General features: G+C 41.2%; 1 protein-coding gene across 1 annotated transcript; it reads right to left on the bottom strand.

Moving 5' to 3' along the window:
- Positions 1-1,843: 1,843 nt before the first annotated feature.
- Positions 1,844-19,858, bottom strand: eed (embryonic ectoderm development). The gene is made up of 12 exons (XM_067986313.1): positions 19,742-19,858; positions 19,022-19,174; positions 16,742-16,834; positions 15,894-15,959; positions 15,117-15,242; positions 12,584-12,665; positions 11,530-11,621; positions 9,288-9,421; positions 7,376-7,481; positions 6,714-6,872; positions 6,154-6,227; positions 1,844-2,191 (listed from the first exon to the last, which is right to left on the bottom strand). Exons 1-12 carry the CDS (start codon positions 19,832-19,834, stop codon positions 2,065-2,067), a joined length of 1,305 nt encoding a protein of 434 aa, XP_067842414.1. The 5' UTR covers positions 19,835-19,858; the 3' UTR covers positions 1,844-2,064.
- Positions 19,859-21,246: the final 1,388 nt, after the last annotated feature.

The following is a 21,246-nucleotide window of genomic DNA, read 5'->3' as shown; positions in this document are numbered from 1 at the left end:
ATAGGTAGGAATTGAACAAACAAGGGCAGCCCCCCAACGTGCATCATAGAGATGGTGGAGAAGAAAGGAATGGTAAACTACAACAAAAGGCAACGATCAAGAACAAAGAGGGATAAACATGCCGTGGTCACATTCAAAAAGGATGCCATTGGTGACCATTTTAGTCAATATTGTAAATGGTTCCCTTTCCTCAGGCTTAGCTCCCCCTACCAGTCACTCCTCCTCAAAAAACCATCAACCTCTGTCCTCATCAACCATTGATCCATTTCCAACTTAACCTTTCCTCTCCAAGATCCTTGAAGATAATGTCCCAGATCTGCGTCCATGTCTTCCGCAATACCCTCCAATCAAGCTTTTGTCCCTCCCACAATGCTAAAAGAACCCTTGCCAGTCATAAATGAGAGTTTCTGTGATTGTGACAGGTGCATTATTCTTCATCTTCTCTGCTGGCTTTGACAGTTGATACCATTATTCCTCCATTGCTTCTCTCCTTCTTTGTTAGTTCCACCGTTACCTATTCAATCATAGCCAGATTCTGTTCTTCCCAGTCAGTCGAGTTGAGTCCCAAGAATCCATCCTTGGCCTCCTCTTCTTTTACATGCTGCCTCTGGCATCATCTGAAGCCACGGGGTCAGCTTCCACATGTAAGCAGAAGATGCCAGTTCTACCTCTTCATCTCGCTCAACCCCCCTGCTGTGTCTGCCATCAACCTGCTTGTCTGACACCTAGTCATAGAGAAGTAACTTCTTCCAGCTAACTATTGGGAAGGTCAAAGCGATATAGTCTTTGGCCCCTGCCACAAACTCCATGTCCCCACCTCGCCCACTGTCTCGAGCTGAACCAGATTGTTTGCAACCTTGGTGTCCCGTTCGATCCAGAGCTGAGCGTCCAACCTCGTACGTGCTCCATTACAAAGATTGCCCACCTCCATTCCCACCTCAGCCCATTCATGCCTTTGTCACCAACAAACTGGAGAACTTCAATGCTCCACTGACTGGCATCCTATCCTTCACCCTTAAACTTAAGCTCATCCAAAACTCTGCTGCTTGTATCCAATCCCACTCCAAATCCTGCTCACCCATCGCCCCTGTCTTCACTGACCAACATTGGCTCCCAGGCCCAAAAGCCTTATTTAAAATTTTCATCCTTATTTTTAAAGTCCTCCAGTGTCCCTTCTTTCTCTATAGTCAACCCTCCACCCCGCCCTTCTCATTCTGGCCTCATATCATTCTTTCCTAGGTCCCACTCTCTGGCATTTCTTCCCTAACCCCCTTTCCTCCTCCTCTAAAGACCTGCCGTAAAATTTCCCCCATTGACCAAACTTTAGGTCACTCCTAATCTCTCTCCCTTTAGCTCAGTGTCTATTGTCCTTACACCTCTGAAGTGCCTTGGATTGTTCTTGTACTTTAAAAAGGTATTATATAAATGTAAACTTGACAGATCTACCCATACTGTTTAAGATCAGAATAATTTATATGTTCCAATGGGCACAATATTATTTAAACTTACCATAATCCTTTACAATCTTGGAAGACTTCCATCAGGTCACGCCTTATCCTTCTCAGAATAACTAATCAACAGTAATATCCTAGTAAATCTACAATGCAACTTTTTCCAGGACTTAAACCCACATGGATATGGTTGGAGACTAAGTATTTATTACTTAGGCTACAATGGCACCTTAGAGAAAAAAAACTTTAGCTTTTGACTCCAACTATTGCGACATTAGCTGTTTCTTAGAGGGGCCTGGTACTTTAAACATATTTACACAGGTTTTATCTTAACTGTAAATGAAATTGTCAAAGCATTTATGAACAGCACATATTTTCAGGCAGACAACATATAAAAAAATATATTTTATTGACAGTAGAATAAAAGCAGCAAGTAGCACAAAAGGAAAAGTCAAACTTAACTACACAATATGCATTAGCAGATATGCACAATCAATAAGATTCCTTTGACAAAGTGTGTATAACTGGGCAAAGCTAGCTGAAAAAATATTCAATGTCACTGGCACACAGATAATATGCTAAATTCACTAAAACTGGAATGTGATTAAACAAATTATCGAAGTCTGTCCCAGCGCCAGATAGTGGCATCATCACATACAGCGATGAGGATACTGCTATCTCTGCTAAAACTGGTTTGTCGTATGGCTGCAGTACATTTTGGATAAGCCAGTGTTGTGCATCTAAAAGAAAAACATAATTAAATCACAACAGTTGAAAGCTGAATTGCAGCATCAAAAAAGTGCAGCAGCTCACCATGGTGGTATTTGCAAATGGTGTGCCACAGGGTTGGACTCAGACTTCTCTGTGTCACAAGTTCCAATCTCAGCTGTACAAAAGTCAGACATTTCCTCACAGGGAAGACGAAAAAATTTGAGCTTCAATCACTGTAAGCAGTTCCTTATTAAATAGCAGCTCATTAGAGCAGCACCAGAAAAGGCCTGGGAATCGTTTAACTAGCTGCTTCTCCATGCTAGTGCTGCCATTGATGAGGTTAAAATAGAAATTTAAAAATAAAAGTCCTTTGGGGGTCATTAAATGCACAGTATTTTAAACCACCAGACAATTAGTTTTTACATGGAAGCAGTTTCTAAACAAAAAAAAAGCTTTTTAAAAAGGTTAAAGTATATAGGGTGTGGGAGGTGGAATGCAATTTGTTCAAAGTAGTCACCATTTTCATAGAATCATAGAAAGGTTACAGCACGGAAGGAGGCCATTTGGCCCATCGAGACCATGCCAGCTCTATGCCAGAGCAATCCAGCTAATCCCACTCCCCCGCCCTATCCCCGTAGCCCTGCAAATTTCTTCCTTCCAAGTACTAATCCAGTTCCCTTTTGAAGGTAGTGATTGAATCTGCCTCCACCACCCCCTCAGACAGTACATTCCAGATCCTAACCACTCACTGTGTAAAAAAGTTTTTCCTCATGTCAGCTTTGGTTCTTTTGCAAATCACCTTAAATTTATGTCCTCTGGTCCTTGATCCTTCTGCCAATGGAACAGTTTCTCTATCTACTCTGTATAGAAGTATTCAAAATCATGAAGGGTCTATCAAATCTCCTCACAACCATCTCTATTCCAAGGAGAACAACCCCAGTTTCTCCAGTCTATCCACATAACCAAAATCCCTCATCCCTGAAATCACTCTAGTCAATCTCTTCTGCACCCTCTCCAAGGCCTTCACATCTTTCCTAAAGTGTGGTGCCCAGAATTGGACACAATACTCCAGTTGTGGCCGAACCAGTGTTTACAAAAGCTCATCTTGACTTCCATACTTTTGAACTCTATGCCCCCATCTATAAAGCCCAGGATCCCGTATGCTTTTTTAACCACTTTCTCAACCTGCCCTGCCACCTTCAACAATTTGTGCACATATACCCCCAGATCTCTGTTCCTGTACCCCTTTTAGAATTGTGCCCTTTAGTTTTATATTGCCTCTCCTCGTTCTTCCTACCAAAATGTATCACTTTACATTTTTCTGCGTTAAATTTCCTCTGCCACGTGTCCACCACCCACCAGCCTGTCTATATCCTCTTGAAGTCTATTACTATCCTCCTCACTGTTCACTACCCTTCCAAGTTTTGTGTCATCTGCAAATTTGGAAATTGTGCCCTGGACACACAAGTCCAAGTCATTAATATATATATCAAGAAAAGCAGTGGTCCCAGCACTGACCTCTGGGGAACACCACTGTACATCTCTCCCCAGTCTGAAAAACAACCGACCACTACTCTGTTTCCTGTCACTTAGCCAATTTTGTATCCATGTTGCTACTGCCCCCTTTATTCCATGGGCCGCAATCTTGATAAGCCTACCATGCGGCACTTTATCAAACGCCTTTTGAAAGTCCATATTCACCACATCAACTGCATTGCCCTCATCTACCCTCTCTGTTACCTCATCAAAGAACTCTATCAGGTTCGTTAAACACAATTTACCTTTAACAAATCCATGTTGGCTTTCCCTAATCAATCTACACTCGTCCAAGTGACTGTTAATTCTGTCACGGATTATTGTTTCTAAAAGTTTCCCCACCACGGAGGTTAAACTGACTGGCCAATAGTTGCTGGGTTTATCCTTACACCCTTTTTTGAACAAGGGTGTAACATTTGCAATTCTCCAGACCTCTGGCACCACTCCCGTATCTACGGATGTTTGGAAGATTATGGCTAGTACCGCCGCAATTTCCACCCTTACTTCCCTCAGCAACCTAGGATGCATCCCACCCGGGTGACTTATCTACTTTAAGTACAGCTAGTCTGTCAAGTACCTTTTCTTTATCAATTTTCAGCCCATCCAATATCTCAACTATATCTTCCTTTACTGAAACTGCGGCAGCATCTTCTTCCTTGGTAAAGACAGATGCAAAGTACTCATTTAGTACCTCAGCCATCCCCTCTGCCTCTGAGTAGATCTCCTTTATGGTCCCTAATCAGCCCCACCCCTCCTCTTACTACCCGTTTACATGCCTATAGAAGACTTTTGGATTCCCTTTTATGTTGGCCGCCAATCTATTCTCATACTCTCTCTTTGCCCCCTTATTTCTTTTTTCACTTCCCCTCTGAACGTTTTATATTCTGCCTGGTTCTCATTTGTGTTATCAACCTGACGTCTTGTCATACGCCCCTTTTTTCTGTTACATCTTACTCACTATCTCTTTTGTCATCCAGGGAGCTGTGGCTTTAGTTGCCTTACTTTTCTGCCTCGTGGGAATGTACCTAGACTGTACCCAAACCATCATCTCCATAAAGGCCGCCCACTGTTCAATCACAGTTTTGCCTGCCAATCTTTGATTCCAATTTACCCGGGCCAGATCTGTTCTCATCCCATTGAAATTGGCCCTCCTCCAATTGAGTATTTTTACTTTAGAGTGGTCTGTGTCCTTTTCCATTGCTATCCTAAACCTTATGATACTATGATCGCTGCTCCCTAAATGCTCTCCCACTGACACTTGCTCCACTTGGCCCACCTCATTCCTTAGAACCAAGTCCAGCAATGCCTCTTTCCTTGTTGGGCCAGAAAAGTACTGGTTAAGAAAGTTATCCCGAACACATTTCAAAAATTCCTCCCTCTCTGTGCCCCTTGTGTTATTATTGTTATCCCAGTCTATAACAGTTGAAGTCCCCAGTTATCACTACTCTATAGCTTTTGCACCTCTCTGTAATTTCCCTGCAAATTTACTCCTCTATATCCTTCCCACTAGTTGGTGGTCTATAGGCTACACCCAGTAGTGTAATGGTACCTCTTTTATTTCTTTACTCTAACCAAATAGATTCTGTCCTTGACGCCTCCAGGACATCCTCTCTCTCCAGTGCTGCAATATTCTCCCTAATCAATACTGTCACCCCCACCCCCCCCCCCCACCTCCTTTCTTTCCTGAACACCTTGTATCCAGGAATATTTAGTACCCAATCCTGCCATTTTTTGAGCCAGGTCTCGGTTAATGCCTCAACATCGTATACCCATGTGGCTATTTGCACCTGCAGCTCACCAACCTTGTTAACCACGCTTCGTGCGTTTACACACATGCACTGCAAGCCAGTCTGACTTTCTTGTACTCTCTCTTAGTCTGATCCTACCTAATACTGTACTATTACTTGTTCTAGTGCTATTTTTCTCCCCCGATTCTTTGTGCCCCTTGTTTCTCCTATTCATTGCTACATCATGGTGCCCATCCCCCTGCCAATTAGTTTACCCCCCCCCCCACCCCACCCCACACAGCACTAGCGAACTTCCCCACGAAGACATTGGTCCCAGCTCCGTTGAGGTGCAACCCGTCAGGCCTGTACAGGTCCCACCTTCCACAGAACTGGTCCCAATGCCCCAGGAATCTAAAGCCCTCCCTCCTGCACCATCTCTCCAGCTATGCTCACTAGTGCTAGGCAGCGGGAGTAATCCAGAGATTACTACCTTTGAGGTCCTGCTTCTTAATCTCTCTCCTAACTTCGTAAAATCTCCTTAATCTATTTTATTAAGCAAAATAAGTCTCACCAGAATCTCAACAATTTTGGAGAGTAGGCTCCATAAAAAGCAATAGGGCCATGATTTCAAAACAGCTGGAGAACTGCTCCACCCTGAAAAACCCCATTATCTACTGCCTTGATTTTGGCACATCATTTACAAAACAAGATAATGAGAAAATACTAACTTAGCCTTATGAGGGTCTTCCACTTCAAGGTCCCACACATAGAGTTTTCCAACTTGATTACCTAAAGCCAGCATCTTTTAAGAAAAAAAAATCTAGATTTTAATAGTTTCAAAGAAACCACTGACAAAAGAGTCTTAAAGGTTTTTAAGATAATCAAGAAATCAACATATTTAAAAATACAGAAGAGATATAACTTATACATTACTTGAGATCAAAACCTCAGTCTTCAGTAATTAGTGGTGACAATCCACTCAGAACAGTCCAGTCCACTACAGAGCCTTTTTTAAAAAAGCCACCAGATTGCCCACGATGCAAATTTGTTAAAGGGACAGCAGCACTTAAGTGATCATAATCCGTCCCCCCACCTCACCCACTATTGCCCTTGTATGTAGACAGTGAACTTCTTTTAACAAACAAGGAAGATCATATCCTATGGGAGGTTATTGGTAACCACTTGCCTCAGAATGATTGAGTAGTAAACTCTAATGCAGAATGGGAATGTACTTTTAAATTATACTAATTGAATACTTTGAGTGCACTTCTGCATTCTTCATTCTTACCGTCTGCCAGAAATCCATTGAGAACCTCATGTACCAGATATCGCACTGACTGTAATCAAATCTTCCCAGGATAGTCACATTTGATTCATTTGGTTTTATTCTATCAATGTCATCTTCCATTTTGCTAGGTTTCCAGCACACAATGGCATTTTCACAAGACTGAAACAGAGAACATAATTGTTAATCACTGCTCATGGTCCTTGAGCATGCAAGCTGAACTATAACAATTTATCTGACCCAAGTCAAAATAAATCAGTGAATTTTATTAGAAATTCATTGAAATCTTTTATAATAGTTCACATTCTTAAGGTTCTTTCTAAATGCAGTCCTTAATCGACAGAAGTCTTCACTGTATTATCTATGAACCTTTTCAACAACAACATTGCTAAAACCAAATAAATTTTCACAGAGGATTTTTAATTTCTGCATATCTTATCCTGAAAAAAGTCATTCATCACTATGCACCCATTTATGATCAGGAATAAGCAGCAACCTGCTCCCAACCCTCCATCATAATCATAATAAGAAAGGCTATTATTTATAATTTAACCACCAAAATTATCAATGTAGATCTCCATAAACATGAAGACTTGTTGCAGAGTAAAAGTTGTTCAGACAACCTATAGCCAAATTAATGCTGCAAACAAGAACAAAATGTTTACCTTTGATAATATCAGATCTCCAAGCCACCGCACACAGTCCACATAATTCCTGTGTATATCCCTCGTGGAGAAATCTGGGAAATGGATTTTCTGCGACACAAATGGCCTACAACCCAAAAGAACATTTTTTTTGAACAGTAAAAAAAAACTAAAGTTTCATCTCTCCTATGAAATAACTCAGACAAGATTATGAACATTGTTAATGATGCTCCAGAATTTAACCGGTCATTAAAAATACTTGTATTTATATAGCGGCTTATCACATCTCTCCAACATCTTCCTACACAATGAATTAATGTGAAGTGCAATAACAATTATGCAGGCAACGGGGGCAGGTAGTTTGCACACAGCAACAACCCACAAGCAGCAATGACATGATCAATCTGTTTTGATTGAGGATTGTTAGCCAGAACGTCAAGAGAACTTGGTGATCTTCTCCAAATAATATTGTGGGATCTTTAAAGTCCACCTGGTCAACAAGATCAATTTAATGTCTTATCCAAAGGATGGCAGCTCTGACAATGTAGCACTCCCAGGACACTGTATTGGAGTATCAATGTAGATTGTGAGCTAAGGTCACAGCTAAGCTAAGATTGTGAGCTTGAATCCATAACTGTCTGATTCAAGTGAGAGTGGTAATAACTAAGCAAAGCCGACACTCCAACTAGGCAATAAACTTTGTTATTAAAACCATACTTGTGATGAATTTTTTTTAAATTCTTTCTCCGCTGCTGAAAGTATTGATTCGGAGATATTACACCAGTCTCAAATCGGGCTCTGGTACTTTGTCCAAGTGGTCATTCTCCTGTGAAAGTCTAGACTGGGTGGAGGGGGAATGGGGAAATCACAGCTGAGCTCAGTCTATCGTCACCTGATGTTGACACGTGCACTTCTAGCAAGGCTCTCTGGATAGCAGTTAGGAACAGATTCATTGGTTTTCCCTTGCTTAACCAGGGGTAGTGAGGTCAATTGCAGTGTCCCTAGCATAATTCCAATTGAAATCAGCTAACCCACAACAGACCAGGGATCAGACCTGGAACCTTTAGTGTGTATATGGCTCTGTTATTCATTATCTCAAACAACTGGACCATCAGAGGAGCATTTGTGAAGTTTCCTTCCTGTAATGCTACAAGGGTCAATAGACAGTTACATTGTTTAGATTTTTTAAAAAAAACTAAGTCCATGGTGCTTTATAATAAAGTAATTTTAGATCTTTCTCTGCTACATTGTACAGCAGCTCCAAATGGGGAAAAAATGAAAAGTCCATGAGGCAGGTAAAAGGGGGGTAAACGAGCATCAAGGCTTACCTATAATTGATCGAGATATTTGTGCAAAAATGTACAAGAGTTTGGAAAGCAGAGAAGTAGAATTGGTTACAACACAGGAGTTTCTCTACAGTACAAGCTGAGGAGCTGGGAAATATAAAACCAAGCAGGCTGTTTCCATTATGAATGTGAACATATGAATTCATAATGGAAAAGTTAACACTGGAAATGGGTGCAGATCTTAACATTTTTATTACATTATTTAGATGGATGTAGAATTAGGGTTTCCATTTGAAGTCATACACGAGTTGGCAGGTGTGAAGTCCATTTATAATGCCAACTGTATGGGAAATTAATATTGATCACATTTTTATAAACCATGGAAATGTAAATCCAAACCAAAGATACCAGCATGAAAACTTTTGCTCTCTTACTAGTGAGTTTTTAAAAAAATCTAATATAGACCTTGCAACAGTTACTGCATAGTAAGGTAGTGTTTTTAGATCTTACAGTTTTCCCATCTGTGACGGCAGTGAAAAAGCAGCGAGTTCAGGTTAGAGTTCCACAACAATATAAACTAGCAACAGCAAAAAAGTCCAGGCAACATGGTATGAACAAGGCTGAGGGTTAAAGTATGTAACCGTTACCTGTTAGTTTTACTTGGGTTATATTCATTTGATGCCTTAATAGCTTTAAGCATCCTTTCTGAGTTGATTCGCCACAGTTTAAGGGAATGATCCATGCCACAAGACATTATTTTCTCTCCAAGGAGATCAAAATCCTATAAAGAAAAACATAAGTTTTAACATACAATCTATTTTATATACTGAAAATGTTGAGTGGGTCACAACATGCCTTTTATAAATACATTGAAAATTCTTGGATCATGCTCTCTATAAAAAACCCATTATAAGTGTCAATATCCCGACTTGGAAATATATCGCCGTTCCTTCATTGTCGCTGGGTCAAAATCCTGGAACTCCCTTCCTAACAGCACTGTGGGAGAACCGTCACCACACGGACTGCAGCGGTTCAAGAAGGCGGCTCACCACCACCTTCTCGAGGGCAATTAGGGATGGGCAATAAATGCCGGCCTTGCCAGCGACGCCCACATCCCGTGAACGAATAAAAAAAAATTTAAAAAAAATATGACCTGCAGTACCAATTATGCGCCAATGTAAATATCCGATTTCCATTTTAAATGCATCACAGTAACGTTAGCTAGAATAGCAGTATCCCACATACCTAACAACTGGTGAGTTGCTGGCTGCCTCTGGACTGTTATGTTGCATTTCAGCGTCACCCTTAGCTCAGTGGTAGCACTCTCATCCGAGTCTGAAGATTGTGGGTTCAAGTCCCACTCCACAGACTTGAGCACATAATCTAGGATGACACTTCAGTGCAGCACTCAGTATTGCAACGTTGGAGGTGCCGACTTTCAAATGAGACATTAAACCAAGGCCTCATCTCCCCTCTCAGGTGAATGTAAAAGATCCCATGGCACTATTGAAAGAGCAGGGGAGTTCTCCCAGCATCCTGGCCAATATTTATCCCTCAACCAACATCACTTAAACAGATTAATCATTATCTTACTGCTGTTGGTGGGACCTTGACGTGTGCAAAATGGCTGCCACGTTTACCGCATTTCAACAGTGACTATGCTTCAAAAGTACTTCAATGGGTTTGGGATGTCCTGAGGTCATGAAAGGTGCTATGTAAATGCAAGCACTTTCTTAATTCTCAGCACAACCTGTAGCCTCACCCGCCAATTCTACAAATAGGTAAACCTTTTCCCTCAATTTCCCTCTCCCCACTTTGGGTCTAAAGGGTTGACGTGCATCGGAGCACTGACGCTCCCCTATCCATCCAGGAAGTGTACTGAAAGATAATGATATTGAAAGATTGAGTTTGCACTGGGTTAAAGGCACTTCCTACATGGATAAGGGAGTGACAGTGCTCCAATGCACTTCAACCCTTTGGCCCCCACCTCATTTTAGACCCAAAGCCCCATTTCACTTTGGTCCACGCTCCTCTCCCTCAAAAACATTTTGTGCATTGTGGGGGGGTGGGGGGGGAGGGGAGAAACAATGAGCCTCATTTTGTACTGGGAAGCCCCCTTCACGAAGCAGGAATTTTTGGAGAAGCCCTCCCCTAACCCACTTAGAAATATTTTGCCATACCCCACTCAGCAACAATTTGTACATAGTTCACCCCCCACACCAAGCAACATTTTGGTGATTGTGCAACCCTTTCCCCTTGATCAGCATTTTCTGCATGACCACTCCAACCGACTGCTTCATCCTTCGCCCCCCCCCCAATTAAACAGCACTTTTGTGAATGGGAACCACTCCCAACTGAGCATCTTTTTGTGGATGTAACAACCCCCTCTGAGCAACATTTTCTACGTTGCAGTCAACCCTGCCCTCCAGAGGATATATCTCAGCCTTCCCAACACCCCATGGCTTAGCATGTTTCCTGGCTGCCCTCTCCAATCACTCCCTCCCTCCCCTCCCTTATCCCAGTTAACCCTGCTTGACCTGAATATTGCCCATATTCTTCACTCCCCGTATGCAATGCCATTAAAGAGAAAAAAATAAGTACTCAAGAAATGAAACATTTTGCAACATGTAGCACTTAAAAATCAGATAACGTAGAGTTCCCTCTAAATCATCTTGCCTTTAACCCATGCAAACTCAAGAGCATCCCCTAATTGTTCAGTACACTTCCTGCATTTTATCATTAAACCCATCGTAGTCTAAATAGTGCCGAAGACTCATCGGTCATTGCTATAGAATGTTGTGCAAACTCAACACATATTGTCTTGAATGGAATTTTTAGATTACCAACAGAAACCAAATAATGGAACACAGAATATCACTGAACACTTACTGCACTCAGAACTTCATCTCGATGTCCTTCCACTCCTCCAAATATCGCAACTAAAGTGTCTGTCTGGATGTTCCAAAACCTTAGAGCATGATCTAGTGTGAAGCACAGGTTCCATTTAGCCTTTCAGGTGGAATACTTCACAGAAGCTGTACAGTTATTTTGAAAAAGTGATTGTCACAATTCAATAAACTTATTTTAAAACTGATGACAGAAGATGTAACATTACTTCTACATTTATGTACCAAAAAAATAAAACCAATAGGAGACAATAAATCAATTTTGAACTTAAAAAATTGCTAAATCTTCAAATCAAAAGAGAGACTCAGCTGGCCCAGGTGTGAGAACAGATGAAGAACAGCAGCAGAGCAAAACTGGTGGGGAGAATTTTTTTTAAAAAAAATGTCATGTAGGTGGAAAATCAGATGAAACGGGAAAAAACGCCAAGTTTGCACAAAATTTAACATGACTGTCATGAATCTGTGAATTTGATTTGGGGGATCTGATTGGTCTATGATAACGTGACCACATATTGCATGGTTAACACGGATCATCGAGCACATATTTGGTTTTCTACAATGATCCACATTTACATTTCTACATTCTTTAGACACAAAAAACTTGCTATATATACACATCTTATTAATTTACACGATTATTTATCATGAAGAAGTCATAGGAATAGACAAGCATTCCCTGGCACAGGTTTCAAAAACTCTACAGAAGGATGTAGATTGTAATACAAGAACTTCATTTTCTACTTATTCCTTTCCAAGTCAATTTCTGCTTCCCCATGCCACAATTATTACAGCAACCTGGACCTTCTGCAATGATGTCCAGGCTGGTGGCTGAGAGATGACTACAAGAGCAACCCATGGCAACATTACCTCCAATTCCTCTACCCTCCCAAAGGCTTCAACTCAGCACTTCCATCCAGCAGCACAGCTGACCCTGCAGCTCAACATCAAGAAGATTCCAGCTACAACTCACATTCCACTATACTGGATCCTAAGAGCACAATTTAAAACTAAGCAGTTAGTCTCAATTGCCATCTTACCTTTGCTTACAGAAAGCAGGAGATTTGGCTCCCTGGGGTGGAACTTCAGTTCATTGATTGCATTTCCGTGTCCAACATAGTGCTACAATCAATAAAAAGGAAGAAAGTTGCATCAGTTTCATCTACAATGGTAAATACTTTTCAGGAATTAAAATAATGAAGTTATTCTGTTCCTTTAAAATGCAGTAAGGTACTGACTGAAAATAAACACGAGAGTATTAAAGTGCCAGTGTCCTTTGCAACCTTTTGATTTCTAACGGTTTTTCATAAATTCAATTATTTCCCAAATGAAATACCAGATATCATAAGCATCATCATCTTTGGCACCAGAAATAATACTAATAGACATACCTTATTCACCAACAGACCATATCTTGCACTCACTGTAGGGAAAGCTTCTGTTTAGCCTAAAACTGAATAAGTCTAATTAAGTGCTTAGTGACTCAGCCTTTTGTAGCTTCTTGCAGAAATTGTATTCAAGTTTTATATTTGCAAATTAAAGCAATTTTGTAACTTAGTGCAGGGATATTTTGTTTGTCAAGCAATATGTCTTGAACTACTCCAATAATTCCTGGTTTAAGCCAAAATTCAATACAAACAACAATTCTGTTTTTCAATTGTTAATGTAAAAGGAAGAAGATTTCTGCATCATGAGCAGACACGTTACTTCCCTCCTCCCAACTAAACCTCTGTTCCTCACAAATTTATTCAAACTCCAGCATTTCATGGAAAACATGCTCTGGCTTGAGCTTGAAAAACAAGCTAAGAAACTTCATGCTCATTATCTTAGATCATGCAAGTCTCTAATTGCTGCCTGAGCTATTGTCAGAAGTTTGAGACCCAAGAGATTATTGTATCCTTTTTCTATCCAACATTTAATACAGCTGTTCATTATCACAATAACCAGAGATCTAGCTTTCTAGGACAGATCAAAGAAGTCATATAATGCAGGAAGGTGACGATTATGCAGATCTGCCCCAATAGTCTCAAAAAAGTACACAAAATTACTTTGAAGAAGTAATGGAGGGGATTGACGAGGGTAGAGCAGCTGATGTTGTGTGTATGGACTTTCAAAAGGCATTTGATAAAGTACCACATAATAGGCTTCTTAGCAAAATTAAAGCCCATGGGATTAAAGGGACAGTAACTGCGTGGATACAAAATTGGCAAAGGAACAGAAAGCAGAGTGTGGTGGTGAATGGTTATTTTTCAGACTGGAGGGCAGTATACAGTGGTTTTCCCCTGGGGCCAGTATTAGGAACACAGCTCTTTTTGTTTTATATTAATGACCTGGACTTGGGTGTAGAGGGTATAATTTCAAAGTTTGCAGATGACACGAAACTCAGAAATGTAGTAAACAATGTGGAGGATAGCAGCAGACTAGGAGGACAGAGACAGACTGTTGAAATGGGCAGACACATGGCAGATGAGGTGATACATTTTGGTAGGAAGAATGAGGCGAGGCAATATAAATTAAATGGTATAATTTTAAATGGATGCACAAACAGAGACCTGGGGGTGCACATACACAAATCTTTGAAGGTGGCAGGACAAGTTGAGAAGGCTGTTATAAAGGCATATGGGATCCTGGGCTTTATTAATAGAGGCACAGAGTACAAAAACAAGGAAGTTATACTAAATCTTTATAAAACACTGGTTAGGCCTCAACTGGAAAAGTGCATTTAATTCTGGGCACCACTTTAGGAAAGATGTGAAGGCCTTGGAGAGGGTGCAGAAGAGGTTTACTACAATGGTTCCAGGGATGAGGGACTTCAGTTATGTGGAAAGACTGGTGAAGCTGGGGTTGTTCTCCTTATAACAGAAAAGATTAAGGGGAGATTTAATAGAGGTGTTCAAAACCATGAAGGGTTTTGAAATAGTAAATAAGGAGAAGCTGTTTCTAGTGGCCAAAGGACACAGATTTAAGGTGATCGGCAAAAGAGCCAGAGCGACATGAGGAAACATTTTTTTATGCAGCGAGTTGTAACGATCTGGAATGTACTGCCTGAAAGGGTGGTGGAAGCAGATTCAATAGTAACTTTCAAAAGGCAATTGGATAAATACTTGAAGGGAAATATTTACAGGGCTAAGAGGAAAGAGCAGGAGAATAGGACTAATTGGATAGCTCTTTCACAGATGGGCCAAATGGCCTCCACCTGTGCTGTACCTATGATATACTTGTTATTTTCCCCACTTAACTAGACCTGTCAATGCTATGCACAGTTCTGCTTGATTTATGCACTATGTTTAAAGACAAAAGGTTCTGAATTCAAACAATTTAAAAAATAAAATGTATAAATCTGACAATCACAGCAGCATACACATTTAATAGGGCAACATACCACTGAAGCACAAGTTGTGAACTAAAATGAGTCATTTTTGAATATTACATTTGACATTACGACGACAGTATTTGCTCCTGCTTGGTTTAGTAGGGAAAGAAGAGGAACCACTGGCAAAATCCAGTCGAGTTGTAATTTACAGAAACATTATTCTAGCCCAGTGTATAGCATTCACAACTGGATGTACTCACCTTAATGCACTGCATGGAGATAGGATTAATAATTCGGATAATGCCCCTCGATCCTGCCACAGCCAAGATGGGATGGCTTGTATTACTGTCATAGGTCCATGCACATGTGTAGAAATTTTCATCTGTCTGAATAGCTCCAGAGTTAAGAATCAATACTGAATGAAGCCGCATTGGTAATTTCTATTTGCACCTATATCTCTCTTATAACTGCAATTCCTCCTCCAGTCAGGACTAGAAAACAATCCTGCTTAGACTTATCCATGATAATTGCTGGTGCCATTTTGACTATGCAATCAATACGACATGAGAACCCTAGGTAAATTTTCTTCAATCACCTAAGAAGTTATTACCTCACCCACAGGAGCATGTCAAGCAGCTTTCTAATACTAACTGACATGTAGTGAAGTCAAGTTTACTGCCCATTTTAAAATTAGTTTTAGTTTTCACCAGATCTGGTTAGCTGCTAGTAAAAAAAAAAGACTTTAAAAAAATCTTTCGAATTATTTTTAAAACTACCATTATGCTGGCATTTCTACCTTAAAAAATACAAGGACATTCAATTATGTTGCAGTAATTTAAATAGGTACCATTGTGGGATAAAACCAACAGTCCCTGGACTTTACCCCACTCCCCCAGAAAACTGACCAACTATAATTCAGCTCATAGTGGCACTTTAAAATTACTGACACAAAAGTACATTTTAAGTGGAATTAACCATTTAACATGTCAAATTTACATATATCGTGTAATTATAAGTTGATATTCTAAGAAGGATACATCAGCATCCACATACGACTGCAGTAATCGTACTTCCCCTTGTGAATGACATTCATAAAGCGTGACCTAGCCCAAGCAACAAAAAAAGAGAATAATATACACGAATATGTGATGAAACATTGCATTCATTAGTAACTGAATTTAAATTGTCTTATTTATTTTTCTTTGACAAGAGGTAAAATAGCCATTTTGGAGAGGGGGGGGCAGGGGTGGGGAGAAGATAAAGAAGACAAGGCATATCTAATTTCCCTCATCAGTTTCTCCCTGAGCTACACATCTCGTACAGCCAAGAGCGTAACCACAGGAAGCAACGGTTGAGTCTGCTTCAATGGGGTCGTCAAGCATGTGATGTTTCTCCGTTTGGGTTCAAAAGTGTGACCTATTTGACACATGATTTTTAATGAAACTTTTTTTTAGCCTGTGCATTTGTTGGGAACGAACTGCCAATTAAATCAAACACTGTTGCCCTTTGAAGAACTTTAAAATACAGTCAGTTCCTAAGATATTCAGTTCTATAAAATCTATTTATATAGCCACACTAGCTTCTAGTAATACTTGTACTACAGCAAAATGTTTAAAAAGAATTTTTAGCCATGTGGTTTTTCTTGCAAACAAAAATCTTATCCATGGCCCAAACGCTGGTCCATACAAACACTAATTCAAGCAGTTTGACAAGCACCTTAAAGTTGCACCAATGGATCGCTAGGAAAATGCAAATTATCCTCAGCTATATACTTCAGGGAGATAGGTCCCTGGTTGAGATCCAAATATATAGCGCTTTTTCAAAAAGTGAAAAATGAAATTTGTGGCATGACATTTTCGTTAATCACACAACTTAAGACACTTACCCGATTGCTACCAACTGTGGCAAATACCAAAGGATCTCCCTCTTTACTGTGCCAGTTAAACTGCACTCCAAAAAGTGGTTGACCATGATCCTCCTACAAAAGAACATAAAGAATAATATTTTTTTTAGAATCATAGAATCATACAACATGGAAACAGGCCCTTCGGCCCAACATGTCCATGTCGCCCAGTTTATACCACTAAGCTAGTCCCAATTGCCTGCACTTGGCCCATATCCCTCTATACCCATCTTACCCATGTAACTGTCCAAATGCTTTTTAAAAGACAAAATTGTACCCGCCTCTACTACTGCCTCTGGCAGCTCATCCCAGACATTCACCACCCTTTGAGTGAAAAAATTGCCCCTCTGGACCCTTTTGTATCTCTCCCCTTAAATCTATGCCCCCTCGTTATAGACTCCCCTACCTTTGGGAAAAGATTTTGACTATCTACCTTATCTATGCCCCTCATTATTTTATAGACTTCTATAAGATCACCCCTAAACCTCCTACTCTCCAGGGAAAAAAGTCTCAGTCTATCCAACCTCTCCCTATAAGTCAAACCATCAAGTCCCGGTAGCATCCTAGTAAATCTTTTCTGCACTCTTTCTAGTTTAATAATATCCTTTCTAGAATAGGGTGACCAGAACTGTACACAGTATTCCAAGTGTGGCCTTACTAATGTCTTGTACAACTTCAACAAGATATCCCAACTCCTGTATTCAATGTTCTGACCAATGAAATCAAGCATGCTGAATGCCTTCTTCACCACCCTATCCACCTGTGACTCCACTTTCAAGGAACTATGAACCTGTACTCCTAGATCTCTTTGTTCTATAACTCTTCCCAACGCCCTACCATTAACGGAGTAGGTCCTGGTCCGATTCGATCTACCAAAATGCATCACCTCACATTTACCTGAATTAAACTCCATCTGCCATTCATCGGCCCACTGGCCCAATTTATCAAGATCCCGTTGCAATCCTAGATAACCTTCTTCACTGTCCACAATGCCACCAATCTTGGTGTCATCTGCAAACTTACTAACCATGCCTCCTAAATTCTCATCCAAATCATTAATATAAATAACAAATAACAGCGGACCCAGCACCGATCCCTGAGGCACACCGCTGGTCACAGGCCTCCAGTTTGAAAAACAACCCTCTACAACCACCCTCTGTCTTCTGTCGTCAATCCAATTTTGTATCCAATTGGCTATCTCACCTTGGATCCCATGAGATTTAACCTTATGTAACAACCTACCATGCGGTAGGTTATCTCGTACAAAAGTTAGTTTAGAGCATCACAAAACACCAGAATATCAAACACTGCTCCCAAGAGGCCAGGTAGATGGCATTATTAATGTCCCTGTAGCTAGTACAGGTGGTCCATATGGCCATCCAGGTGGAACTCTCTTCCAATTTCCCCCAATGCCTGCTAGAAAATGTTGCAGCTTCCACCCCTGAATACCTTATTGGATTTATTAGTGAGTATCTTGTATTTATGGCCCCTGCTTTTCGACTATCCCACAGGTGGAAATATCTCTACATCTACTGCAGGAACAGAGACACCTGGGGGTTGACATACACAAATCTTTGAAGGTGGCAGGACAAGTTGAGAAGGCTATTAAAAAGGCATATGGGGTCCCGGGCTTTATTATTATGGACATAAGAGTACAAAAGCAAGGAAGTTTTGCTAAACTTTTATAGAACACTGGTTAGGCCTCAGCTGGAACATTGTGTTTAATTCTGGGCATCACACTCTAGGAAATATGTCAAGGCCTTAGAGAGGGTGCAGAAGAGATTTACTAGAATGGTGCTAGGGATGAGGGACTTCAGTTATTTGGAGAGATTGGAGAAGCTGGGATTTTTCTCCTTAGAATAGAGAAGATTAAAGGAAGATTCAAGAGGGGTTCAAAATCATGAACGGTTTTGATAGAGTAAATAAGGAGAAACTGTTTCCACTGGCAGGAGGGTCACTAACCAGGGGACACGGATTTAAGCTAATTGGCAAAAGAACCAGAGGGGAGATGAGAATTTTTTTAAGCAGCGAGTTATGATCTGGAATGCACTGCCTGAAAAGGTGGTGGAAGCAGATTCAATAGTAACTTCCAAAAGGTAATTGGATCTATACTTGAAATGGAAAAATTTGCAGGGGTATAGGGAAAGAGCTGGGGATAGCTCTCTCCAAAAGCAGTCAAAGGTACGATGGACCGAATGGCCTCCTTCTGTGCTGTATGCTTCTAGTTACGTCAGCCACTGGTGTATTCTTCCAGACACAAACCTTAAGACTATTGACACATTTAAAGGAATATTTGCATTTCTTGGATTTCCACTTTCCCTTTCCCCAGCTCTTCCGTCCAGGCACGTTTGGTGTGTTTGTAGGGGTGTCTGGCCTCTCTGTATTTGTACCACTCTCTATACTGGCAGCATCATCCTGTAAAGAAAACACAATACAGCAATAAGCTGAAACAAAAGTAATCATTCAATTGGCGCAACATAACACTACTTTTGGAGCTACTTCGATCTTAGCAATGCATAACAGCTCGTCAACAAAAGAGCAATCACCATTATTTAAAAAATCTTGAACATTTAAAAAAGAGTTGAGCACAATGGAAGTGTCAACATTTGTGACTTTCATAGTACAACTTGGGAACATACGGGTAGTTTCATTCTGTGTCTCACTCACAGCCAAGCTAAATGACCAGCTGTGGCGACAAAAAAAATGGCATCAATTTTAAAAAGCATTTCTATTAGTTACTGTCAAACCCATAATGGGAGTGGGAGGGGGAAGCCGCGAGGAGGGGAGGGCTGTCTGTCTGTCTGTCGGTCGGTCGCTCATTGTTTTACCCCCTCGCACCAGAGGCCTCCCAGGTGCCAACCTCAGGAACGGCGGAAACTTTGAACAAAATCGTAATTCTAAATGGCCGGAGATAACGCCGCTGTGACCGCCCCCTGTGCCCCTGCCAGCCCCCTTCCGATAACTGCGCTGGTCGGGACTCACGTTTTCGTCTCCGGACATGTCTGGGTTGCTGTTCTCGTCGCTCAGTTTCTGTCTCTTGGCCGGCATGTCGCCTCGCGCCGCGCTCTCCGACATGATGCGCACAAAGAGAGCGCGTCACGCCGTACAGCCGCAAACTGATCGTGTCCCTCCTCGCACTGTCGCAAAAAGTGGAGATGCCGGTGATGGACTGGGGTTGACAATTGTAAACAATTTTACAACACCAAGTTATAGTCCAGCAATTTTATTTTAAATTCACAAGCTTTCGGAGATTTTCTCCTTCCTCAAGAAACATTTACCTGAGGAAGGAGAAAATCTCCGAAAGCTTGTGAATTTAAAATAAAATTGCTGGACTATAACTTGGTGTTGTAAAATTGTTTACAATTGTCGCAAAAAGAACGCCTCAAACCGTACTGTCGTGAAGCACGGCCCCGCACTGTGTGTTGTTGCTGTCTTCCGGAGGGAGTGATGGTGTCGCTCAGACTGTGTTTAGTATCGTTGTACTTCTCTGTGCTGCCAAACTGAGAACATACAGTGCCGCTCTGTACTCGTTTGGCGCTAATGTAACATAGTTTGTCAATCTAGAGATGCACATTCTGGTTTGTGTAATGCAGACATCGGTGTTAGTTAAGAGTTCTTAACTAATGATTCACCTACAAGTTATGTCTTTGGCTGTAAGTGAGAACGGAGACTTGAAATTTGAAGGCAAATGAGTTCTGTCTCCTTGTATTTTTCCGTAATAAACGCAACACCTGTTCATTTGCTTTTCCCTTTCCCAGTGGGTGGGGCACTGAACGTTTCTTATGTGAAACAGATGTTGACGTACTTGCAACAATCTAATATACTTCATTACAGCGGTGCGATTACGGTCCTTGGAGGAATATGCGAAGCTCATAAAATGAGCGTGTATATCACCCGGACACGTTTTGTCTTGTTCCGCTATCTGTATTTCTCTCCATTGCCTTGGCTAAATCGTTGATCAGGTGGCCTAAGAAGTCAAGTGTGCCTTTTCTAAATTACCCATTAGGAGACACTGAGTTGCCCCAATGTCATCAACCCAAATAAAAGAAATCTAACAAAAGTGCCCCCTTTTTGGAAGGGCACATCTAATAAACACCCAAATCATACAAAACATCAAATTAAATAATATTATTTTCGCTATCCACTACACACCCCAGTCCCTATGGTGTCCATCGATCGCGCAAGACCTCAAGCATACCGGCGGACATCATGTGCTTCTTCTCCAGGGCCATCCGGGCACAGACAAGACTGCGGAAGAGAGGCAGGCAGCCACAGCAACCATCCCCGCAAGAGGTCAAGTATGCATTTGCGGCCAGCAGGGCTTTAGGGAGAAGTAAAGCAGAGATCGAGAGACTGGGATGAGTGCTAAGAGCTTGACGCTTTAACTCCTGGGGTCCAATGCTAAGCAGATTAATGCACGTACAGAGTGCATGTGCATAAATAATGTTGGTGAGCTGCAGGCACAAGTTGCCACATAGCGTTATGAT

The sequence above is a fragment of the Heptranchias perlo genome, chromosome 6 (genome assembly GCF_035084215.1).
Source record: "Heptranchias perlo isolate sHepPer1 chromosome 6, sHepPer1.hap1, whole genome shotgun sequence".
Lineage (NCBI taxonomy): Eukaryota > Metazoa > Chordata > Chondrichthyes > Hexanchiformes > Hexanchidae > Heptranchias > Heptranchias perlo.
This window is presented reverse-complemented; position numbering and strand designations above follow the sequence as displayed.